Below are 19708 nucleotides of genomic sequence, written 5' to 3'. Positions count from 1 at the left end.
TGTTTTGATAATGGGGGCCCTAAACATAAACTAATTCATGCTCATTAATAACACTAATGACATTGATCTATAAAATGTAAATAATTTTTAAATTTGATGTTAATATATGACATACACATTATCTCTAACTACATGGAATGAAAAGCTTTGAAAATATACAGACATAGCAAAAGAAATCAAAACCCCATTGGAACAAAATAAAGTCTATGAGCCAAATATTCCTGTCTGCTCCTGGAAGTTGACTGAATTTTCTTTTAGTTAACTTAAAGGGCTTCTATCTCAATATTTTCATTCTGTTGCAAAATGAAATTGTTTTGTCTATCTGCATAATAGTCTACAGAAGATTAAGTATAAAAGAATAAGAAGATAGTGATTTATCTCAAAACAGTTTCTATCCAACCTGAATTGAAAATATTAAAAGTACAAGATTGTAACAACAATAACAATACATTGAAATAGTTTAAGTGTTATCATCTCTGTTTTTCAGATCAGGAAATAATGCTCAGGGCCAGTTTATGAACCCAAATTTTTGACTCCATATTCAGCTCTCTTTTTACTGTGCAGCCTATTTTTAATTAATAGTAAAATCATATTTTCTAATAGAGTCTTAGATTCAAAATTGAAAAGGGTTCTCAAGAAATTGAATTTTCAAATGACTCACCCAAAGTTAGCATACAGGTGGTAAGCCATGATTCCAAGCTAGATACACCTACTCCACCACCTATACCATTCTGTTGCCATGTTTCTTATTTATGCCTTCAAAATAATTGTAATGAGAAATATAGACAGAGCCACACTAGCCTATTTCCTTTTAAGGAGCTCAAGCTTGAGTTGAATTGAGTTGTTTTTCAGTAATGTCCTATTCTTTGTGATCTCCTTTGGCAATTTCTTGGCAAAGATACTGGAGTGGCTTACCATTTCCTTCTCCAGCTCATCTTACAGATGAGCAAACTGAGGTAAACAGGATTAGAACAGTATCATACAACTAGCAAGTGTCTAAAGTCAGATTTAAACTCAGGAAGATGATTTTTCCTGACTCCAGACCTGACCTTCTATTCATGATCAGTCTACACTAGTTTTTGCTGTAAGAATATGCTCTTTGGTTATCATGATAGAGTTCTGTGCCCAATTACATTCCTGCTAAATGCTAAGTCCTAAGGGAGAAAGAAGGATAATTAAGATCCCTGACCTCTTGGTGCCCATCATCTAGTAGGGCAAAATGACCCTTACACAAACAAGCTTTATACAAAGTAAAACATGATTGGTGTTTAAGACAGATAAAGTCAGATGACTGTTTTAGGCCCAAGAGAGGGACAGGTGTTTTCTCTTTTGGCCCTTAAAGCAGGGGGAGAACAGGAGAACTTTATGAAAAGTAGTTTCATTTGACCTTCATCCAAATGTCAGCAGAGATGATGAGTGTGGGTGGGAAATAATATTCCTAATGTAGTCCCACCATATGATCTAATCATTGGTATTGTCATAGAAACAGTTCAGATGATAGGAATTTTTTTTTTTTGAAATAGCAAATAATGATTGAATGTGTAGAGTTAAAATGTTACAATTCTTAGGCTGACTAGGCATACTTAGATTTTATTTCAGAGAACACTCCGCCTCTTTAAACTTGAGCAGTTGACTAACCTTCTTAAGCAGAATATGGAAAAATGAATCTATGAAGAGTTGCTTCTTAAGAGACCATTCTAATCCAACCTTTTCTTGCTTTGTGAGTTTGGCTCAACTCGTTCATTACATAAGGCAGGTTTTTCTTGTTAATTCATTTCATCTTCCTTATTATGTAGCTTCATTATGGGCATCCTGCTTTCATATGACCAAAACCATTGTGGAGTAATGTTCCTATAATGAGAAAACAGAAATTATCAGATATTACCTAAATTGGTAGATTGTAGTTTTTTGTGACTTCATTAATATGTGATTCATTTCTACAAACTTAATATCCATTAACTTGCCTTGTAGGGCACCATTAGTTTTAATAATACATTAGCTCTGTTGTGAAACCTGAGTAGATAGATACTCATCTAGCTCTTACCCTAAATCTGTCCAATGCTTTTTTTAAAGTCTCTTGAGAACAGAAGACCCTATGGTAAAGATAATGTAGGCCACATTTATCAGTTAACACTTACTTTGTCCCCTAGACTCTGGACCTAAGGTTCATAAGGATCCTGTGATTTGTGCCCTTATTTTCAAGGATTGCTTTTAGAAAATTTGTTTGCAATAGTTGTCAGCCAGGCTCTTCACAACCTGGAGCTTCTGTACTTAAAACATCCTTTCAGAGAGCAAAGAAGTTCCATTTCTGAATCCATTTGGCTGCTAATACTTAACAACAGAAAAGTAGCTATAATGTCTTTCCAAGAAGGCGGGTGCTCTTACTGACCAATTTAAACCCTTGATGGTACCTTATTCTGGAAGCTGGAAAAGGAGAGATTTCCTCATCTTTTCTATTAGTCAGGATCTTTCGTGACTTGCTTAGCCCAAGATAAAAACATTTTAGGCAAGAGAAGTTCTCAGAACACTTGGCTTATGCCTTCTGAAAGTTCTTTGGCTAGTATCTAGTGCAAAGTTCTTCTCTGACAACAGAAGGTGAACAGGTGCAAAGTTAACTTACTGGGATATAAAGTTTATTTTTTTGAAATGCATATTAAAAAAATTAAAAATTAAAAATGCATATTAACATTCAAGGTCATTGTTCACTCCTGATCATACAGATTTTCTGCAGTCAAGGATAGTATATTCCCATATTCATCTTCTAAAAAGAATGTTTAAAAAAGAATCAGTTTGTGATTGTAGAACACTTATTCACATAGAAATGAGAACCAACACACATGGATCCTGGTTACTTCAGTTTCCTTCAATATAAGCTGCCATCTAATAACAATGACAAAATTTGTTTGCAATGCCTGGGATACCCACTTATTAGCACAGCTGTTTTTATCTTTCAGATAATATTCATTAATCATTGTTGTATATACTTAACTCCTCCCACAGAAATCCCATCTCAATCAAATGGCTGTTTGGTAGCCATGAGGAATGAATATAGATCTAAGAAATATATTAGATCTCTAAAAAGATGTAGATACAATTCTGAAGGATACAATAGAGCAGGGGTCCTCAAACTTTTTAAATAGGGGGCCAGTTCACTGTCCCTCAGACTGTTGGAGGGCCGGACTATAATAAAAACAAAAACTTTGTTTCGTGGGCCTTTAAATAAAGAAACTTCATATCCCTGGGTGAGAGGGATAATCATCCTCAGCTGCCACATCTTGCCCGCGGCCGTAGTTTGAGGACCCCTGCAATAGAGAATACATAATAGGAGTGTACCAGTAATTTAGACTTATTGATTTATATGGATTCTTAGGCCACAAAGGAATCTTGGAGATTATTTAATCCAACTTTGGGTTTCATAGATGAAGAAACTGAGGTCCATATAAGACTGAGGTCCTATAGGTTTATTGACTTATGCATCATACAGGCCAAGCCTTCTCATTCTCATTTTTTTCTTTTGGTACACTGAACTGAATTGCTTTCAGAGTAGATGAATATTCTTCCCATAGATATACTTTTGACTTGTTGTGATTAGCATTGAGCACACTCAGTCTCTTTTGCATCCTGGATGCTTGAGACAACAACTTTGTACTCTGTTCTGTGAATTCATGAGAACCAGAATATGCATGGGATTTTGGAGAGGTCAAGTTATGACTTTGAGGTCTGTGTGAATTAGGTTCTTAAAAAAAAAAAAAAAAAAACACCCTTATAAGTAAGAAAAAAGAAATTGGAGACAAAAAATCTACATTGCTTTCAAGCGTTTGGTTTAAAGTGTGATGTTCAAAAACGGGGAGTAAAATCAAAATGAAGAGTTAAACTTAACTCTTTATGATAAAACACCATCACCACATCCATGTAGAAGACAGGGGCATGATCCCAACTTGGAAATCTCTTTTTCTTGAAGTTTTCAGTCCTAATTAATTGAACACAGGTTGGGAAAGTATCTATTAAGGACCCCTGTTTGTGATGGTACCAAAAGAAATTGTTGTACCCAATTATGTTAAAAATCAGCCAGATATGTATGCTGCTACACTTTTAATAATCCTTATGTTTCTGGTGAGTACAGTTATTAATTGTGTAGTATGCATTGAAGTGATTAACATCAATGTAATTTATCATCTAGAGATTTCTGAACATAAATAAATGAGTTGTTTTGTTCAGCGAGGTGTTGACCCCTTCCAAATCCGTGATTTAAAGCGCCCCCCCCCCACTTTTTTATTATAAATATGAAAGGCACCACAATCAGCCAAGTGTTCAGTTATTTGATTTTCTGGGGCATTAGCCACTCTTGTTTGTGACATTTCCCAGTTGGGTGCTCGTTTGCAAGCTCATTAATAAGGTTTTCTCATAGGAATGTTGCTGGGAATGAAGAATATACAGTAGGGCCCATGGTTTTTTAGCTTTCATTCTGAGACTCAGCAAGAGTACAGCAGCAGCAGTGTGCAGTTAAATGTTTAAAAGAGAAAATAATTATGCTCACAAGCTACAATTCAAAGCATTCATTCCCTTACCTTCGATGAAGAGAGTGGTTCGGGGGTGGGGATGAGGGGGAGAATGTTGTGGGTTTTGTTGTTGTTTTTAATGATTTGAGAATACCTGACCCTAAATCTTTTTGTGATTCTTATATGAGGCTTTTGAGGGTAAGTGCCTATATATGTGGAGTTAATGAAATTTACAACATGGGTGATAGAATTGTAGCACAGTTAGTAAAGGTTCAGATCTGAGATGTGCTCTTGTTGCATAAAAGCTTGTTTAACGAAAACTGTTCTCTGTACATTAAAAGAAAACTTTCTAAATAACATCAAGGTGGCAACACAATGACAGAAGTTAGAATTTTAAAGGAAAGACTTGACCCTGTGTGGAATTTAAATTGTTGTGCAAAAAGGTAAAGAAAAAGCCTTGACACTGGACAGAAGTGAAATTGAAGCTTTTGGATTACCATTGGACTTTCTTTTCTTTTCTTTTTTTTCTTTCTTTTCTCTTACAGCTTTAAATATTCTTGCAAAAAGTATCCCCTTTGTTGAGGAGCTGCATTTTGGTTTTTTTTTTTTTTAATGCTAGGAATAATTTTTTTGGGGGGAGGAAACAAATTCAGCAAACATATTTGAATGAATCCCCTGCTCCAATTATCATCTGTCAGTTAATCGTGTACTTGGGCATCATTTTAAAAATGAGTTTTATTGACTTGATGGAGCCATGCATTTTATAAATCCATAATTCTCTTCATCCGTGATCCTTTAGAAGGCTAGGTTTTTTTTTTTTTTTTTTTTTCACTCTCTCAATTGGAAGAAAATTGGGCATTGAGGAGATGATCAAAACCTGTTCTTTATCTGTGTGAAAATAAATGTTCCTGTGTTATCGATAGGGGCCCTGCAGTAGGGAAATAAGACAAATCTGGAAGCTGGAAAGTATCTTTCTACTTGGAATGGAGCATTAGACTTAGTTTCCAAAAATCGCTTCCTCTATCACATCATCCCTTCCACAAGTTCTGTTTCTCAGGTTGCTTTCTTTGAGGCATAATAACAGGCAGTGTCTGGATTTGGCCTGTTTCTCTGCTCCCCAGTTTTCTTGTTAACAGAATATATTCTCCTCCCACTCTCCCTTCCTTTTACCATTTTTTTAACAGGTGAATTGAATTTCAGAGAAGTCATTTCAGTGTTTATTATTTCTCTCGAGAAATCATCAAGGCATGGAGTCCCCCTGACTCAAACTAATTTTTTAAAGCATCATTCTTTTGTTGTTAATGCAAAGCAGCAGTACTTTAAAGGACCGTGACTAACGCAACAGATAGTTAGCCAAGCACTCTGTGGTGCTACAATGGGTAAGCAGCTCGGGAACCAGCAGTAGAAAGGATATATTGGTCCAGGGTTGAATTATTCCACAGAGAAAAGAAGCATTTGACATTTGAGGGGGGAAGGGGAGAGAGCTCTTCCACAATCTGTGTTTTTTCCCCTCTCTTAAGATTCCTCTTCATTTACCACTCCTCCCCCTGTCTGAATAAAAAGGCTTCTTTTTCTTTTTTACTGGAACCTCCTTCCCATACATGGCCATTTGACCCCAAGGTTTGATAAAAAGGTATTGTGCTTATGATTGTGTGCTGGAACACCCAGCAGCAGTGCCTTAAGTTGTTTTATGTTTATTTTTCTCTTAATGGTTTGTGACTCAAAGTCTAACTAATTCTTTGAAATTGAAATCAAATCAAGAGGAGGTCCTTGCAGTCTAGCCTGAGAGTTTTCTTCACTTTGAGATACTTGTAAGAGAGGTATTCTTAACTTGGGGTCCATAGATTTCAAGGCAGGGGTTTGTGAACTTGGTTGAGGGGGGAAATCCATCTTTCTCTTTTCACTAAATTGATTAAAATTCAGAATTTTCTTTTATGATGAATGTGAGCAACAAAACATTATTCTAAGGAGTGATAGGTTTCCCTATCATGACACATAAAAATAGATTAAGCATTCTCACCATGAGATGCCGAATAAATAGCCAATACAACAGAGATACAGAAGCCTGAAGACAAAAGTCAGAAGAACTTATATGAATCCTAACTTTGAGGAAATGTGCTGGTTAGGCCAAAACAAAATAGCCTTGTAATCTACATGATGGCTTGTGTTTTCATTAGTATGGAAGAAGAGCTTAAAGTAAAAATGCAGATTTTAATTTCCAGTCCCTTTTTCTTCCCAGGGGTTTCTTTTGTGTCTTATTGTTTGTTTTTAAATTTATTCTAAATATTTCATAAAGATGAAGATCTTGATGTGAGTAAACACTCTGTTTAAAATACATTAAGAAAATAACATTATGCTAGAACCTCATACAATACAATTTGATTCTGTTGGGTAGTCACTTTAATGTCCATTGGTAATGTATTTACCAATTGCATCAAGAGGAAATCTCATTTCTCCTTTAATAATGTGTCACATACCTTTAGTACCACATCAGTCCCCACTATATTTGACTCATTCCACTCATTGTAGATCTGCTCTCTTCGTTCAAGAAACGGGGTTTAAGTGCTACAATTCATACAACAGCTGCAACAGCAGGAGGTCCTTCACCTTCCAAACAAACAAAATAAACTGCAGTGAAAATTATTCATGAACATATTATGACAATAGAAAGCAAGCCTTCTGCCGAATGTTCTGTTTCAGCCCCTGAGAGGTCTGAATAGCTCAGCTACATATCTAGCTCTATCACCAGTTTGAGCTATAGCGTTCTCTTTCAGTTGCTAATCTGTCCCATCCTACTGAAGTTAAAAGGACTCCCATTTTGAGGCGTGCTGGTGCCTTTTGTCCAAGTCAGTCCCCAGTATCAATTCTGGCTGGATTATTCTCAGGTTAATTTTTATTTTTTCCTTTTATTACACATGGTACTAATCAGCCAAGTAAACAGAAACTGCCTTAGGCAAACACTGCCCCTTCCTTTTGACAGTGTAGGGGGTCTATGCATAGCTTGACCCAAATCTAGTCTATGTCTGGTTTAATGCAGAGTAAAGTTTTGGAGAGGAAAGGTTAACACTTGTTTAGGATGCAATAATAAACAGGTGGATACAATGAAAGAAATTTTGTTCTTCATGACACCTTGGTATAAGCCTCTAGTGAAAGGTTCAGAAATTCAAAGAGACAGTAACAGACAGTAAATGGGAGGGTCATTTTTAAACCAAGCTCAGGAATTACAGATGTCTTCTCTTCCAATAATATTAGTATGATGTTTTTTTCTTCTAAGACTTAAGGTCCTTCAGGATTAATTTCTACTCTCCCTGATGTTTCATAATATTGGACTTAAGATTGCGGAAGGGATTGGGAAGACTAGGTTCAACTGTTAATTTCAGAAGGATGTGTACAAGGACAGTCATTTACCAGCCTAAGTGCCTTTATGCTGTACATAGAACATTATTTAGTATTATGGATAGTAATGAAACCAGAATGACTACTATTCCCTTGACTTTCCACTGTACTTAATTCATTTTAATAGCTTAATTTCATAATATTCCTGATTTGGAAATTTCTTTGTAAAGAAATGGGTGGTAGGTAGCAGGGAGGAATTAAGCAATATACGTTCTGAACTTCTTCAGTACTTGATTGACCTCTGCTATACAGAAAAGGCCAAAAGGAAGCTGCTAATGGCAAAGGAACTTCCTCCCTCCCACCCTTCCTTCCTGTATTACTTCCTTCCTTCTTTCTTCCTTCACCATCAAAAGAAGAATGGCAAGACCTTTTATTTATATGGGAAGTTGAGATAAAGGGGGCAAAAACTCTAATCTGTAAAGATCATATACTGTGGTTTGAGGTCAGATGAAATCTGCTATCAAGCAGATAGATAGATGTAGATATATGTATATAGATAGATAGATAGATAGATAGATAGATAGATAGATGGATGGATGCAGATATATTTGGCAAAAACATGAGAAATAGAAAGCTTATTTACAAAAAAAAATTACCAAATTATAAAACTTGCTTAGGGTAGCAACAGCATTGCTAAATATTTTCTGTGGAACTCTACAAGAAAATTAAAGTCTGTTATGAAAGTCTCAGATCTTTAGACATTATTGATTAACTATGGGTATTGCCATTTTCATGGCTATAATGTTCAGTAAGTATTCAGACATTAGTATTCTTTTTATTTTTATATAATAATTCCCTCTTTTTAATGACATTAAGCCACTCTGAGCTATGTTATTATACTTGGGTGGAAAGCATCTCTGGCTTTTAGCCTTCTGTCTTGGAACATCAACTAAAGCATAAAATGATCACTCAGAAAAGGTACTAGACCCTACATCTTTAAAAGATACATCTTGGCATTAGATTCCATTTTAGTAAGATATTTGGTAGATAATAACATTTTATTTATGAACATAATTAAAACATACATAATAAGCTTTGGGCTGTCCAATCAGCCATCAGAATGCTTGAATATTTGGACATATCTTTGTTGTATTCATGAGCACCCTGCATAATTTTGCCTTTCCCTAGGGGTTTCCAAGTTGTGATTGAATTGCAAGGCATTTGTTCCACTTCTTGAAAATGTTCCAACCTTCCCTTTGGGGGCAAAAGAAGAGAGACTAATAATACTATAAGGTTTCTATCAGCCAAGATCGTCCTTGGCATATACACATTATTTTCATGGACTAGCCATGAAGACTGTTTGATTCTCAGATAATATACCAATAAATACTGAACATGCCAATCTGGGGGCCATTTTTCTACAAAATAGAAGCAAGATTAATATTTTCCTATTCCACAGCTGTTATGGTAGTTATGGCAGAAGTAGATAGTGGATGTTGCTCAAAAAATTTGGATAGATTTTTCAAATCAGTTATTAGAATTGAAGGTGTGTTTTCTTTGACTCCTCACATAATTCATATTTGAATTTGTATAGCAATTTCTTAGTCTGTTCCTTCTAATTTATGTAAGTAATTGATAACTGGCAACAGTTCATTAGGAGTATAAGAAATCATTTGACTAAAACAAATGCAGTGTTACTGAAGAGGCAAGATGGATTCGATTTTCAGCACTCTCAGTGTGCAGTGCCGAAAATGTACCCTGTTTATTTGCTTGTAAATGGCATGAAAAAACACCACACAGGCCAGGAAACATTCTGCTTTCACTTAATTAATGGACCATTGTCAGTGGTGCATGGAAAATGCAGCCCTTTGGTGGATCGGAGATTAACCTACCAGGGAACGTTCAGTTTGAACCTGAAGTTTGGGTTTTAAATTCCTTCATCCAGTAGGAATGGCAGGGATTTCCTGACATTGAACTCTTATGGGTCACATAGATTCTATTTTTCCAAATGTCGATGATGTGCCATTCCTTTTTTACTTTATTTTGTCTCTTGGGTCTTTTGTGTGTTTGTGATATCACGTTTATTCTCTCTCTTGCTCTCTGCATTTCATAATGAATTTCTGACGAGTGCTTTTTCTTTTTTTTGGTGTCTGTCCTATAGTCAACTTAATGGGTATCCTTTGGGTATCCTGGGGTTATATTTACACAAGCCTGCTGTCTCAAGTTTTAAAAATGACTACTAAGTCTTGCTGCAACCTCACAGTTAGACTTCTGTTCAAGGTCACTCTAGTTTTGCCTTCTTGTTTATTTATGCCCTTCTCAACTGACTACCCTCCTAACTCCCCAATAAATATCTAGAAATCTCTATGCTAGTTTGCTCTTAAATTTGTCCTCTGTAGCCAGCATGTCTAAGAGTGAAATCATGCTACTTGGAAGGGTCAACTGGTACCTTCAAGCCTTGTTAACTTTATGTTCTCTGGCAAATGACTCAACATCTCAGAAAGCATTAGCAACAAACAAAGTGAGATTGCATACTGGCATGTAAGGTGGTTCTCTTAAAAGATTCAGAAAACTAAATGGTTTCAGAGCTGTGAGAGGGAAGGTTATGATTGGAATAAGTATATAAAAATGCATTTGTAATGCAGTCATCCTCAAAGAGGATTGATTTGTGTGACTTAACTTCAGTACTTACAAGTTGCAGTTCACTAAGCCCCGCTTCCATTTTTGCTTTGCGTTATTCCATAGGATATGTGTTAATGAGCTAAATTTTATTCATAAAAGGCCAGGGAACTGTTGTTTTAGATAGTGTGATTGTCTCAGAAAGTAAAGTCTTGGAAATTATTTTGACCTTTTTCCTGACTGATATCTCTTCTTTCCCATTTATTATATTTGAGATTGTCTCCAAAAAAATATACCCAGCATTCGTTCTTACAGCTCTTTTGAAACTGATTTGGAGATTAATATAATGGCAAGTTTAGCCTTGCAGAGATATTCAAAAATTTTACCTGTCCACGTTTTAGGTATCATTGTTGATATTTTAAATTTTAGTCTACCTTCCACAAAAGAGAGTAAGTATAGCTAGTGAAATGAATTACACAGTAGATGTCAGTTATCAATATGCTGGTTTCCATTCTGATTAAACAACTCTTAACTGTGATTAAAAGGACATTGCTTATATTTCTGTTTTAATTGTTGTTTACAATTAACTTCCAAATGAGTCTCCAAATAAGCCTTATTCTATATACTTTGCATTGTTGTTTTATACCCTTACATAAAACCTTAGTGTTAAAATGAGATTTTTCTAGTTCCAACACATAAACCTCTTTCCCCTTCTGCCCTCAATTCTGAATTTTAAAGCTGCATTCTGAAATTCTGAATTTGCTAGCTTTTTCATTTTAACATAAAAAAATGAGAAGAGCCAAACTTATTAATATGCAGTGTCACAAAGTATTGTCATATAGTAATATATGATATATGATAAAATGTATCAATTCTGAGCTCCACAAATATCTGTGGCTTCACCTCAGCATGAAGGCAAATGAGTTTCCTTTAGCTTGAGTGAGTCTGGAGATAAACTTCAATGTAACAAAATGTATTTCACAGGAAATGTTTGATGTGGCGCAGTTGGCTTATGAATCTCTTATCTGTCTGCGTTTCACTCTTTAGAGTTATTAGTCAATTTAATTTGAGCAAATGCCAGGATTACTAACTAATTAGAAAGATGTAACTGAAGGGATGAGGATGGGGAGGGAACACAAGCACTGCCAGTGTGTGGTGTTTGCAGGAGTAGCAAGTTTGATTCTACCTGATGATATCATTTGTTCAACATTGTATTTTGTGTTGTTGTCATGCAGATAAGCCTCAAGTGCACATTCAGCTGACTTACCCTCCACAAGGCCTAACTCGGGAAGGGGACACACTTGAGCTAACATGTGAAGTCATCGGGAAGCCCCAGTAAGTTCTAAAGTCCAAGGTTGGCAGTGGATTATGCACAGTAAATGTCACACCACAAGATGTGTGTGTGCAATCACGTCTCATTGGCCTGTCATCTGTTTCCCATCTGAAGATCAACTGTGAACAATAAGAAATTATTAAGTAAAAGGTAGCAGATTATGCAGTGAAAGGTGGAGGATTGTTCTAGGGAAAAAGAAGGAATTGTCAATTTTTTTTCTTGTTGGCTAGACCTTTTTTTCAAGTTAACAGTATCTAGCTCATGTGAAATATTGACTAATCTCCTGTGTTAGAATCATAATAATGATTATAAATACTGAAAAAAATGCTGTCTCTCTCACCCTTCCCCCCCACAAAAAAAAAAAAATCAACAGCATCAAAAATAGAACTTTATGTACCTATAGCTTACTGATGCTTTTGGCCCTTACCCTTTTTGTATTCTAAATTCCAAATAAAATTGACTAACTATATTTTGTTCTGATATTATAGAAAAAATAATTTATGAATTTCCTATTTTGTCCTCTTTACTATCTCAAAGAAAAACAGTAATAGTGATAATCTGAGTAGAAGCGTTTTTCCCGCAAGGATTTGGCTTAGGCCTTGTCCCAATGTAAATAAGCCACTGGGTAAGAACAATACCATAGAAGAAATAAATTTTCTTGTGATAATATTGGCTGTTCCACCTGTGTTCACTTTTAAGAATGTATCTGCTATGTCTTTGGAATGGTTCCAAATTGTGCTAGTGGATGGGAACCAAGGTGATCCAAATGTTTACTAGAAGTATTGCTTTTATCTTCAGTATAGTAAAGTATCAATATGTTGCCTCTTTAAGGATTGTTGCCATTTCATGGTTGACAGTTAAGAAAAAAAGCTGTCTTTTATCTTTATGTGATAGATTTTAAATGTCCCCAGAAGAAAAACAATAGCTATTGCCTCCATAATGGAGGAATTTAGATACTGGACTTGAGGAGATCCAGTCTTTGGTGGTGACCTCCAAAAAATAGATTGGGCTCCCTCTGCTGTCCCTAGAACATCAGATCCCTATTTGCAGACTCATACTTGCATCATTTTTACAGCTTTCATACAAAAAAAACAGGTTTTGGCCAAACTTCCCAAAGATGTCTGGAAGACTCTCTTTTCTTCTATAATATCAAGACTCAGAGAGATAATATGACAAGGGACTAGAAAGCAAAAGACCATTCATGTATGTGTTAATAAGTGGTGGAATTAGTTCAGGGGTGTGGCCACCCAGCAGTGAGTTTCTTTCCTTAGATCTACTTTTCACTAATGGACATGCATCAATGAGAAAAGAAATTGATCAAGCCCACATTGTCTAGGCAAATTTCTCCATTCAAAAAGAGCTTCTCTCTGACAGCCTGTCTTTGTTTGATGCTGGTGTGGGGGTGTGTGGGCAGTAAAAATATTGTTATTGTTATTGTTTTGCTTTCCCTCCTCCTGTGTTCCTAGTTAGTTTATTATTGTTGTTGTTATTTTTAATATCTAGTCTCAGTTATTTTCTCCCTTCATAAATTGTTCAAGCCTCGTGCTAATTAGCCTCTCACCTCACCTGCAAAAAAGATTACCTCGAGAAATTGTTTTTTCAAAATCATTTTGCCCCTTTTATTAAACTGCTTTTATAGTGGGTGGGCTACTGACCTGTATTTTGTTGCTTTATATGTATATATGTTTGTTTTTCTTAAGGCATTAATGTGCTCAATAGAAGATGCCATGGGAATGTAATAACATGTTTCTTTCAGGATACTTGCTTCTGAGAGCATGTCTGTTCCTTTCCAGTAGAAATGGATATATGATTGTATAAGTGTGCACAAGCTACTCTACATTTACTCTTTTAGCATATTACCTATTTATTTTCTCAAGAAACAGCATACAATAAAAATGGTAATTTAGCTTGCCATTAAATGTTGTGAATATCCTTAGCACTTACCCCCACTGATTGTTTCAGCTGTCAAGCAGCAGGACATTAGATCTGATTGCCAGGCGGACCCATTTGCCATTGCCTGCAAGGAGGACATATGCAGTGCTAATTTTTAAATAATTTACTGGGTTGTGATGACAAACCCATGTGTAATTAAAGAAAAATTGTAACTTTTCATCCCACTTGAAAACTAGAATGCTAAGTGATAAGTCTACCTCAGATATGTGCTAGTCATTAAATGTAGGTCTGTCTTTATGCTTCCGTCCCTCAAGGTGATGACAGGAAACAAGTAAAAGCTATAGTTGCCTCTAGTCTCTGAGCTGTTCCTTTTTCAGTCTGAAACTTTTCAATCATAAACCCTGCGTTGTCTTCAATTTACAAAGGGGATAAGGCGTGGGGGGGAGCATCTTGAAGAGTGGCAGCTCTGAATTCTGAGTGGCAAAAAATATGTTTTAAATGTGTGTATTTCTTGAGTTTCTTTGGAAATTGATTCTTTTTAATGGATACCAATGTGGTACTTTCAATCACTAAAAACAGGCTTCTCAGTAATGAGTAAGTGTCTTAAGACCTGAAAAAGCCATGTTGAGACTCACTCAGCAATGATTAACTTGAAAGACTCTTCCTAAAGCTGTGATTACCTCTATGCAGGTGTACAGGGTTGGAGGAGGTGGGGGAACATGTATTTTCTGTTTTTAGACAAGTGAGCAAGGAAGAGTCACTCTTTACCAAGTGAAGAATAGATGTAGTTCATCAGAAAGGAATAACATTGGTTGTCCCTCCAATGTTCTGAGATGCTCTTTCAGACAACAGAGGCCAAAGGAGAATTATTGAGAGCTGTGCATTTTGTTTTAGATAGAATTCCAACCTTATTATACTTTACAACTTGCTTATAAGCAAATGGCTCTGTATTTTAGCTACTGTCAAAGGTGTGCATCTATCACAGGTCTGGAGCCTAGTTTAGTTTGGGGTGTCTTTGATTGTTTTTTAATTAATTAAGGAAATGATTAACGATGGGTGAGCTCTGTCCTATCCAATTGCTGTGAAACTGCACAGCAGGGCAGAAAAATAAAGGATACTGAATCATTCATCCGATTTGTTTAGGATAAATTGTAAATAATGAAGCTCCCTTGTGTGTTCTGTTGACAAGCATTCAACACCCGATAATGTAAATAGGGGGAGAAAAAAAGTATGATGTGTCAAACAGATGGGTATTTGGAAAGATCAAGAAATATCATTTTGTTGTCTTAAATGTCTTGTGTTATGCCTTCCTTTAGTGTCTATCACCTTGCATGCACCCTTATTTAATGTGTGGGTGAACAGTTTACTGTATCAACTGGGAAATAGTTAATGCAACTTGTCTTTCTCCCCCTCCTCCATAGGCCTGTGATGGTGAATTGGGTAAGATTAGATGACGATCTGCCACAACACGCTGTAGTGTCGGGGTCCAACCTGCTCATTAATAACCTAAACAAAACAGATAATGGTACATACCGCTGCGAAGCCTCCAACATAGTGGGGACCGCTCATTCGGATTATACGCTGTATGTCTACGGTACGTGCGAAGACAAACACCCGACTCCTAGACTCGTTTACACAGAGCTGCAGCACATGCTTCCCTCGTCAGGCCCTGGCCAATTCTTGTTTAATGACTCCCCGCAAGAGCCTGCAGAAGCCTGGCTTGCCTTGGCTCCTTTGCCTCCTGCTGGGAGAGCCATGCCTTCTTGCTCCCTCTCTAATCTCGGGGACAGCCCTGTTTTTGTGTTCAAGGGCCAGTGAAGAGAGCCCACTATCTCACTCTCCGGATCCATGGGTAAGAGGGAATATGTCCTCAGGCACGCCCTATGGGAATAATGGCTAAAAATCCATCCTAACCAATTAATGAGTCTATCTACATTGTGCAGGGTTCATTCTTACTGGTGTTTCTAGACATGCTTGGTCTGACCTGGCTCTCAGTTCAGTGGGTAGAACTCAGGCTCTCCTTTCCCATTTTCAGTATGAAGCTATTAAAATTCAGAAGAAGAGAATATAGATCTGTGTATAACTTGGAGAAATGAAGTTATTCTCAGTAGCTGCATAAACTACCTGTAGCTACTAATTGCATACAAATGCTTTTTTGTTTGTTTGTTTTTTTGGTTTTGGTTTTCTTTTTTATTTGTTTTTTTAATCTAGATTTTTTCACAGGGGTGTTAATTATTATGCTTTCAAATTATTTCCCATTTATATGATTCTACACTGCTGCTATGTCTTTTTCATATATAATGAATATTTTCTATACAATTAAGTGCATTGCCACGCCAGTGCAAATCCTTCTCTTAAGATAATATGAAAAGTAGATTCACTTCTATAAAGCCAGATAGGTTAATTAGGGGCTTTTCAGATGACGTAAGCATGAGGAACTTAAAAGCATGAGAACCCTATATGGAGAATATTTTAGTCATAGCTGGCTCAGATACATTGATGATTTTTTAGAAGGATTGGCCACTAACTCTGTAAACTCACGAGCAAAAGGAAGTAGCTTTAACTTTAACATATTTTTAACCAGTAGAAACATATTCCAGACCATCCCTATTTGAATTTTGAATATTTCAGTTTCATCTTTAGCTAACACTTTGAATTTTTTTTTTCCTTAACATAAACAAGTGATTAATCACTATTAATCATTTTGTCAGTAGTAGATTTATGGAGCAAGGTTCTATTGTTCACTACCCATGTTGTCTCTGGTCTATTGATAATAGAGTTAATCCTTCCCTGTAGCTGGGAGAATTAACCATCAAATAGAAGGTAATAAGTCCTCAGGAAGATGTGGCCTTTTGTGTATCCATAAGATAACATTGTAGCATGACCCAGCTCCTGCTAAAAATACATGAACACAATCATCTCTTCATGTGCCTCCAAACATGAGAATTTTGTGATAAAAGATGGAGGTCAAATTTACCCATTCCCTTGCACTTCTGAATTCAATCAGGGCTTCAGGATCCCTGTTGACATTCATGAAACTAACATTTTTTTAGATATATAGTGTAGTAGTTTTCGTACAAAGGAAGGTTGGGTACTAAGAATAATTTATTATTTTTTCAATTTTGCACATTGTGTCCTAGTTGGACAATTCTTTTTAGTTTAAAAGGTTCTTCTTTTGAGATACATAGGCCGATGAATTTACTCATTGGAAAGAATGCAGATTATTTGGTAACTTAAAAACATAGGCACAAACCTAGCTGAGTAAATGCACCTACAATATGTCTATCCTTTGGCCACATTATATAACACAAAAAAGCTAGTGCAGTTTCACCTTTAACTGTGTGACATAGCTGGTAGGATACTCTAGGACCAACCTGGGGCAAGAGTTTATCCTCTTTATAATTTATCTTAAAACAAAAAGAACCTAATAACCCTCTGGTTAATATTTTGGGAGAATGAATTGTCCTGTTGGATTTATTAAAATCATACACCACTGTAGTGATTTCCAGAGTTTAGTGATATAAAGAGTTAACATGCTTCTGAAATAGACTAACTCCCATCGAGTAATATATGTACTGGGAAAATCTAGCTGAGTAGTTTTCAAGCACCAGCTAGTTTTATACCGTCAGCGTTGGTATATCAACCACAGATCATTAGTACCAACTCCATAGTTCCTTAAATTTTGCCTTCTGGTTGCTGGTAATGATCTAAGCTTTTGAGTTGTAGCTGACTGTGGAATTTGATTCATTCAGTTCACTTGGGCCAGATGTGAAGGACAACAGTTACCCCAGTGGTGATAGAAATAATTGGAAATGTATGCCTTTTGCTACACGAGAAAGGTTAATGACCTCATTTTGAAGTCTATGCTCCAGTTAGCCTGGCCCACCCCATGGCTCATAACCATATTTGAAACTTCTTTCAGACACTTTTATTATAACATGATTATGGCCCCCTTTGTATCAACACTTTTTGAACCATGTACAGAAATAGCATCATAGCAAAGCAGGGGGCAATCTCTAGAGTATAGATGCTCTTTTCATAAAATAAATATTGTAATCATTCTAGACCATGAAAATTATATTAACTCTTACCAATGTTGGGGGAGCTGACATACCTCTTAGGAAACAGTTTTCTAATGTAGTCATGAATAGAGCAAGGTTTCTATAAGACTTATAGCAGAGAGCATTTTATTTTATTAGTCTGCACCTGCATCAGGATTTGGAGGTCCATAAACCAGTCTGTCAAATACAAACAAACAATTTACCAGCTTAGAAAATGATTTTCTAGCTTACTATCCATCAAGAGGTATTTAGGAAATGTAATCAGTTGTGATTCCTGGAATGTTTTTCACATATCCATGTACAAGAAGTTGTTGTTTTTTTTTAAACTGGTAGGTTTTTAAAAAAAAAAATATTAATATAATACATTCTTAATATTTTTCATTAGATTTTTAGAATGAAGTTTTGTTTGTCACTATCCATATTGCCCTGATCCATGAAGAATAACATGACTCTTTTCTCATAAAATGAGAATTCTTGCAGGGAATTCTTTTGTTGGTGGTGAATTTTTCTTATTTATTTGCAAAGCCATTTTAAAGTAGCTCCTACTTGATGATTCTAAATTTCAAAACAAAACATACCCATAAAACAGCTCTCTAGCAATTCTTCGCTAAGACCTTTTAAATATATGTACTTGGAAGAAAAAAAAATCTTGAGTTGTCAGACTACAAGATAAATAATTTCAGACTGGCTTTGCTACCAGGCAAACTCTAAGGTAATGTTTTTCATAAACTTTCAGGAAGTTAAACCAAACACAATAAAGGTGCAGTATATAATTAAAGTTTTGATGTATTAATTAGAGAATCTGAGAGCTCACTTGGAGATAAAAGAACACCAGATGTGTCAGGGAGGAAAAGTTGACGTGCTTTAGATAAAATTTAAAATCAAAAGCCCGTGAATCGTTTTATGCTCTATTATGGCAGAATGATTGCTTAGTTCAAAGTCTTGCTGACTACTTAACACATTCGGTTTGATCATTTAGGCATTGATTATTTTTTTTCCCTTTCATATTCGCCCTTTTCCCTTCCCCCCCAATAATGTTTGAGGGTATGGAATGATATACACTATATCAAATATCTAACAAAGGGCTCCCTGTTGGGTTATTGGCTTCATAGGTCAAGTCTTCTCTCTATATAGTTCAGAGTTATAAAAGGGAAAATATGCTTTCTCTTTTATCAGTTTAGTCCATTTAGGTCATGCTCTTAACATGAGCAAAGACATCCTATTAATATTTATAAGTTATAAAATTTTATTGACTTAAAAAATAAAATCTCGATAAAATCTGACATGCCTGGAACTTGATATTTAGTGGTGACATTCTCTCTCCTTTGTATTTATTACTAGTTTAGGAGTAGTTTTACTTCCTGCTGAGATGTATTGATGGAGGGAGAATAATGAAGTTAATAGCCATAGAGAGGAAGTAAGAGGCAACACATACATGGTCTGGTGTTACTAGTTTTTCCAATACATCAGGGCTATGTTGTGCCTTTTCCCTCACCTTCCACCACTTTGGAAATGCATAGAATTGAAAGGACAGCTAATTTGTTCATTCTGTCTGTTACTGTCTGTCTCTCTCTGTGTTTCTGTCTGTCTCTCTGTCTCTCTGTTTCTGTCTGCCTCTCTGTGTCTCTCTCTCTGTTTCTCTTTCTCTCTCTCTCTCTCTTTCTCTCTCTGTCTTTCTGTCTCTGAATTGAACTAACTAACCTCACATATGAAATGTGTTCAGTGGGCTAATTTGTAATGTGGGTGGACAAGGCTGGGTGGGAGGTTGGGTTGTATCGTATTATAATTTTCTTCTCCACTCCCCATCTCTTCCCTATTTCACTTCATTAACAAAATTTCTTTTTTTCTTCTTCTTTTAGCATTTCCAAATCAGACCTTGGGATACATTAACAAGGGGAAAAAATCTTTAAAACAGCTTGAAGTTCATCAGCTTGTTTTTAAAGGGGAAAAGGCATCAAACGAGCATC

General features: G+C 36.0%; 1 protein-coding gene across 6 annotated transcripts in view; it reads left to right on the top strand.

Moving 5' to 3' along the window:
* The window catches only part of CADM1 (cell adhesion molecule 1), a 354892-nt gene that overhangs the window by 300834 nt on the left and 34350 nt on the right, over nt 1–19708 (top strand). For all 6 annotated transcript variants that reach the window (XM_051987019.1, XM_051987017.1, XM_051987020.1 and 3 more), the window contains exons 6-7: nt 11690–11789; nt 15102–15274. In XM_051987019.1, the coding sequence (XP_051842979.1) occupies nt 11690–11789; nt 15102–15274 (273 nt within the window). The remainder of the gene's footprint in view (nt 1–11689; nt 11790–15101; nt 15275–19708) is intronic.

The sequence above is a fragment of the Antechinus flavipes genome, chromosome 3 (genome assembly GCF_016432865.1).
Source record: "Antechinus flavipes isolate AdamAnt ecotype Samford, QLD, Australia chromosome 3, AdamAnt_v2, whole genome shotgun sequence".
NCBI classification, from domain to species: domain Eukaryota; kingdom Metazoa; phylum Chordata; class Mammalia; order Dasyuromorphia; family Dasyuridae; genus Antechinus; species Antechinus flavipes.
The sequence above is the reverse complement of the archived record's forward strand: the minus strand, read 5'-3'. Positions and strand labels throughout refer to the sequence as shown.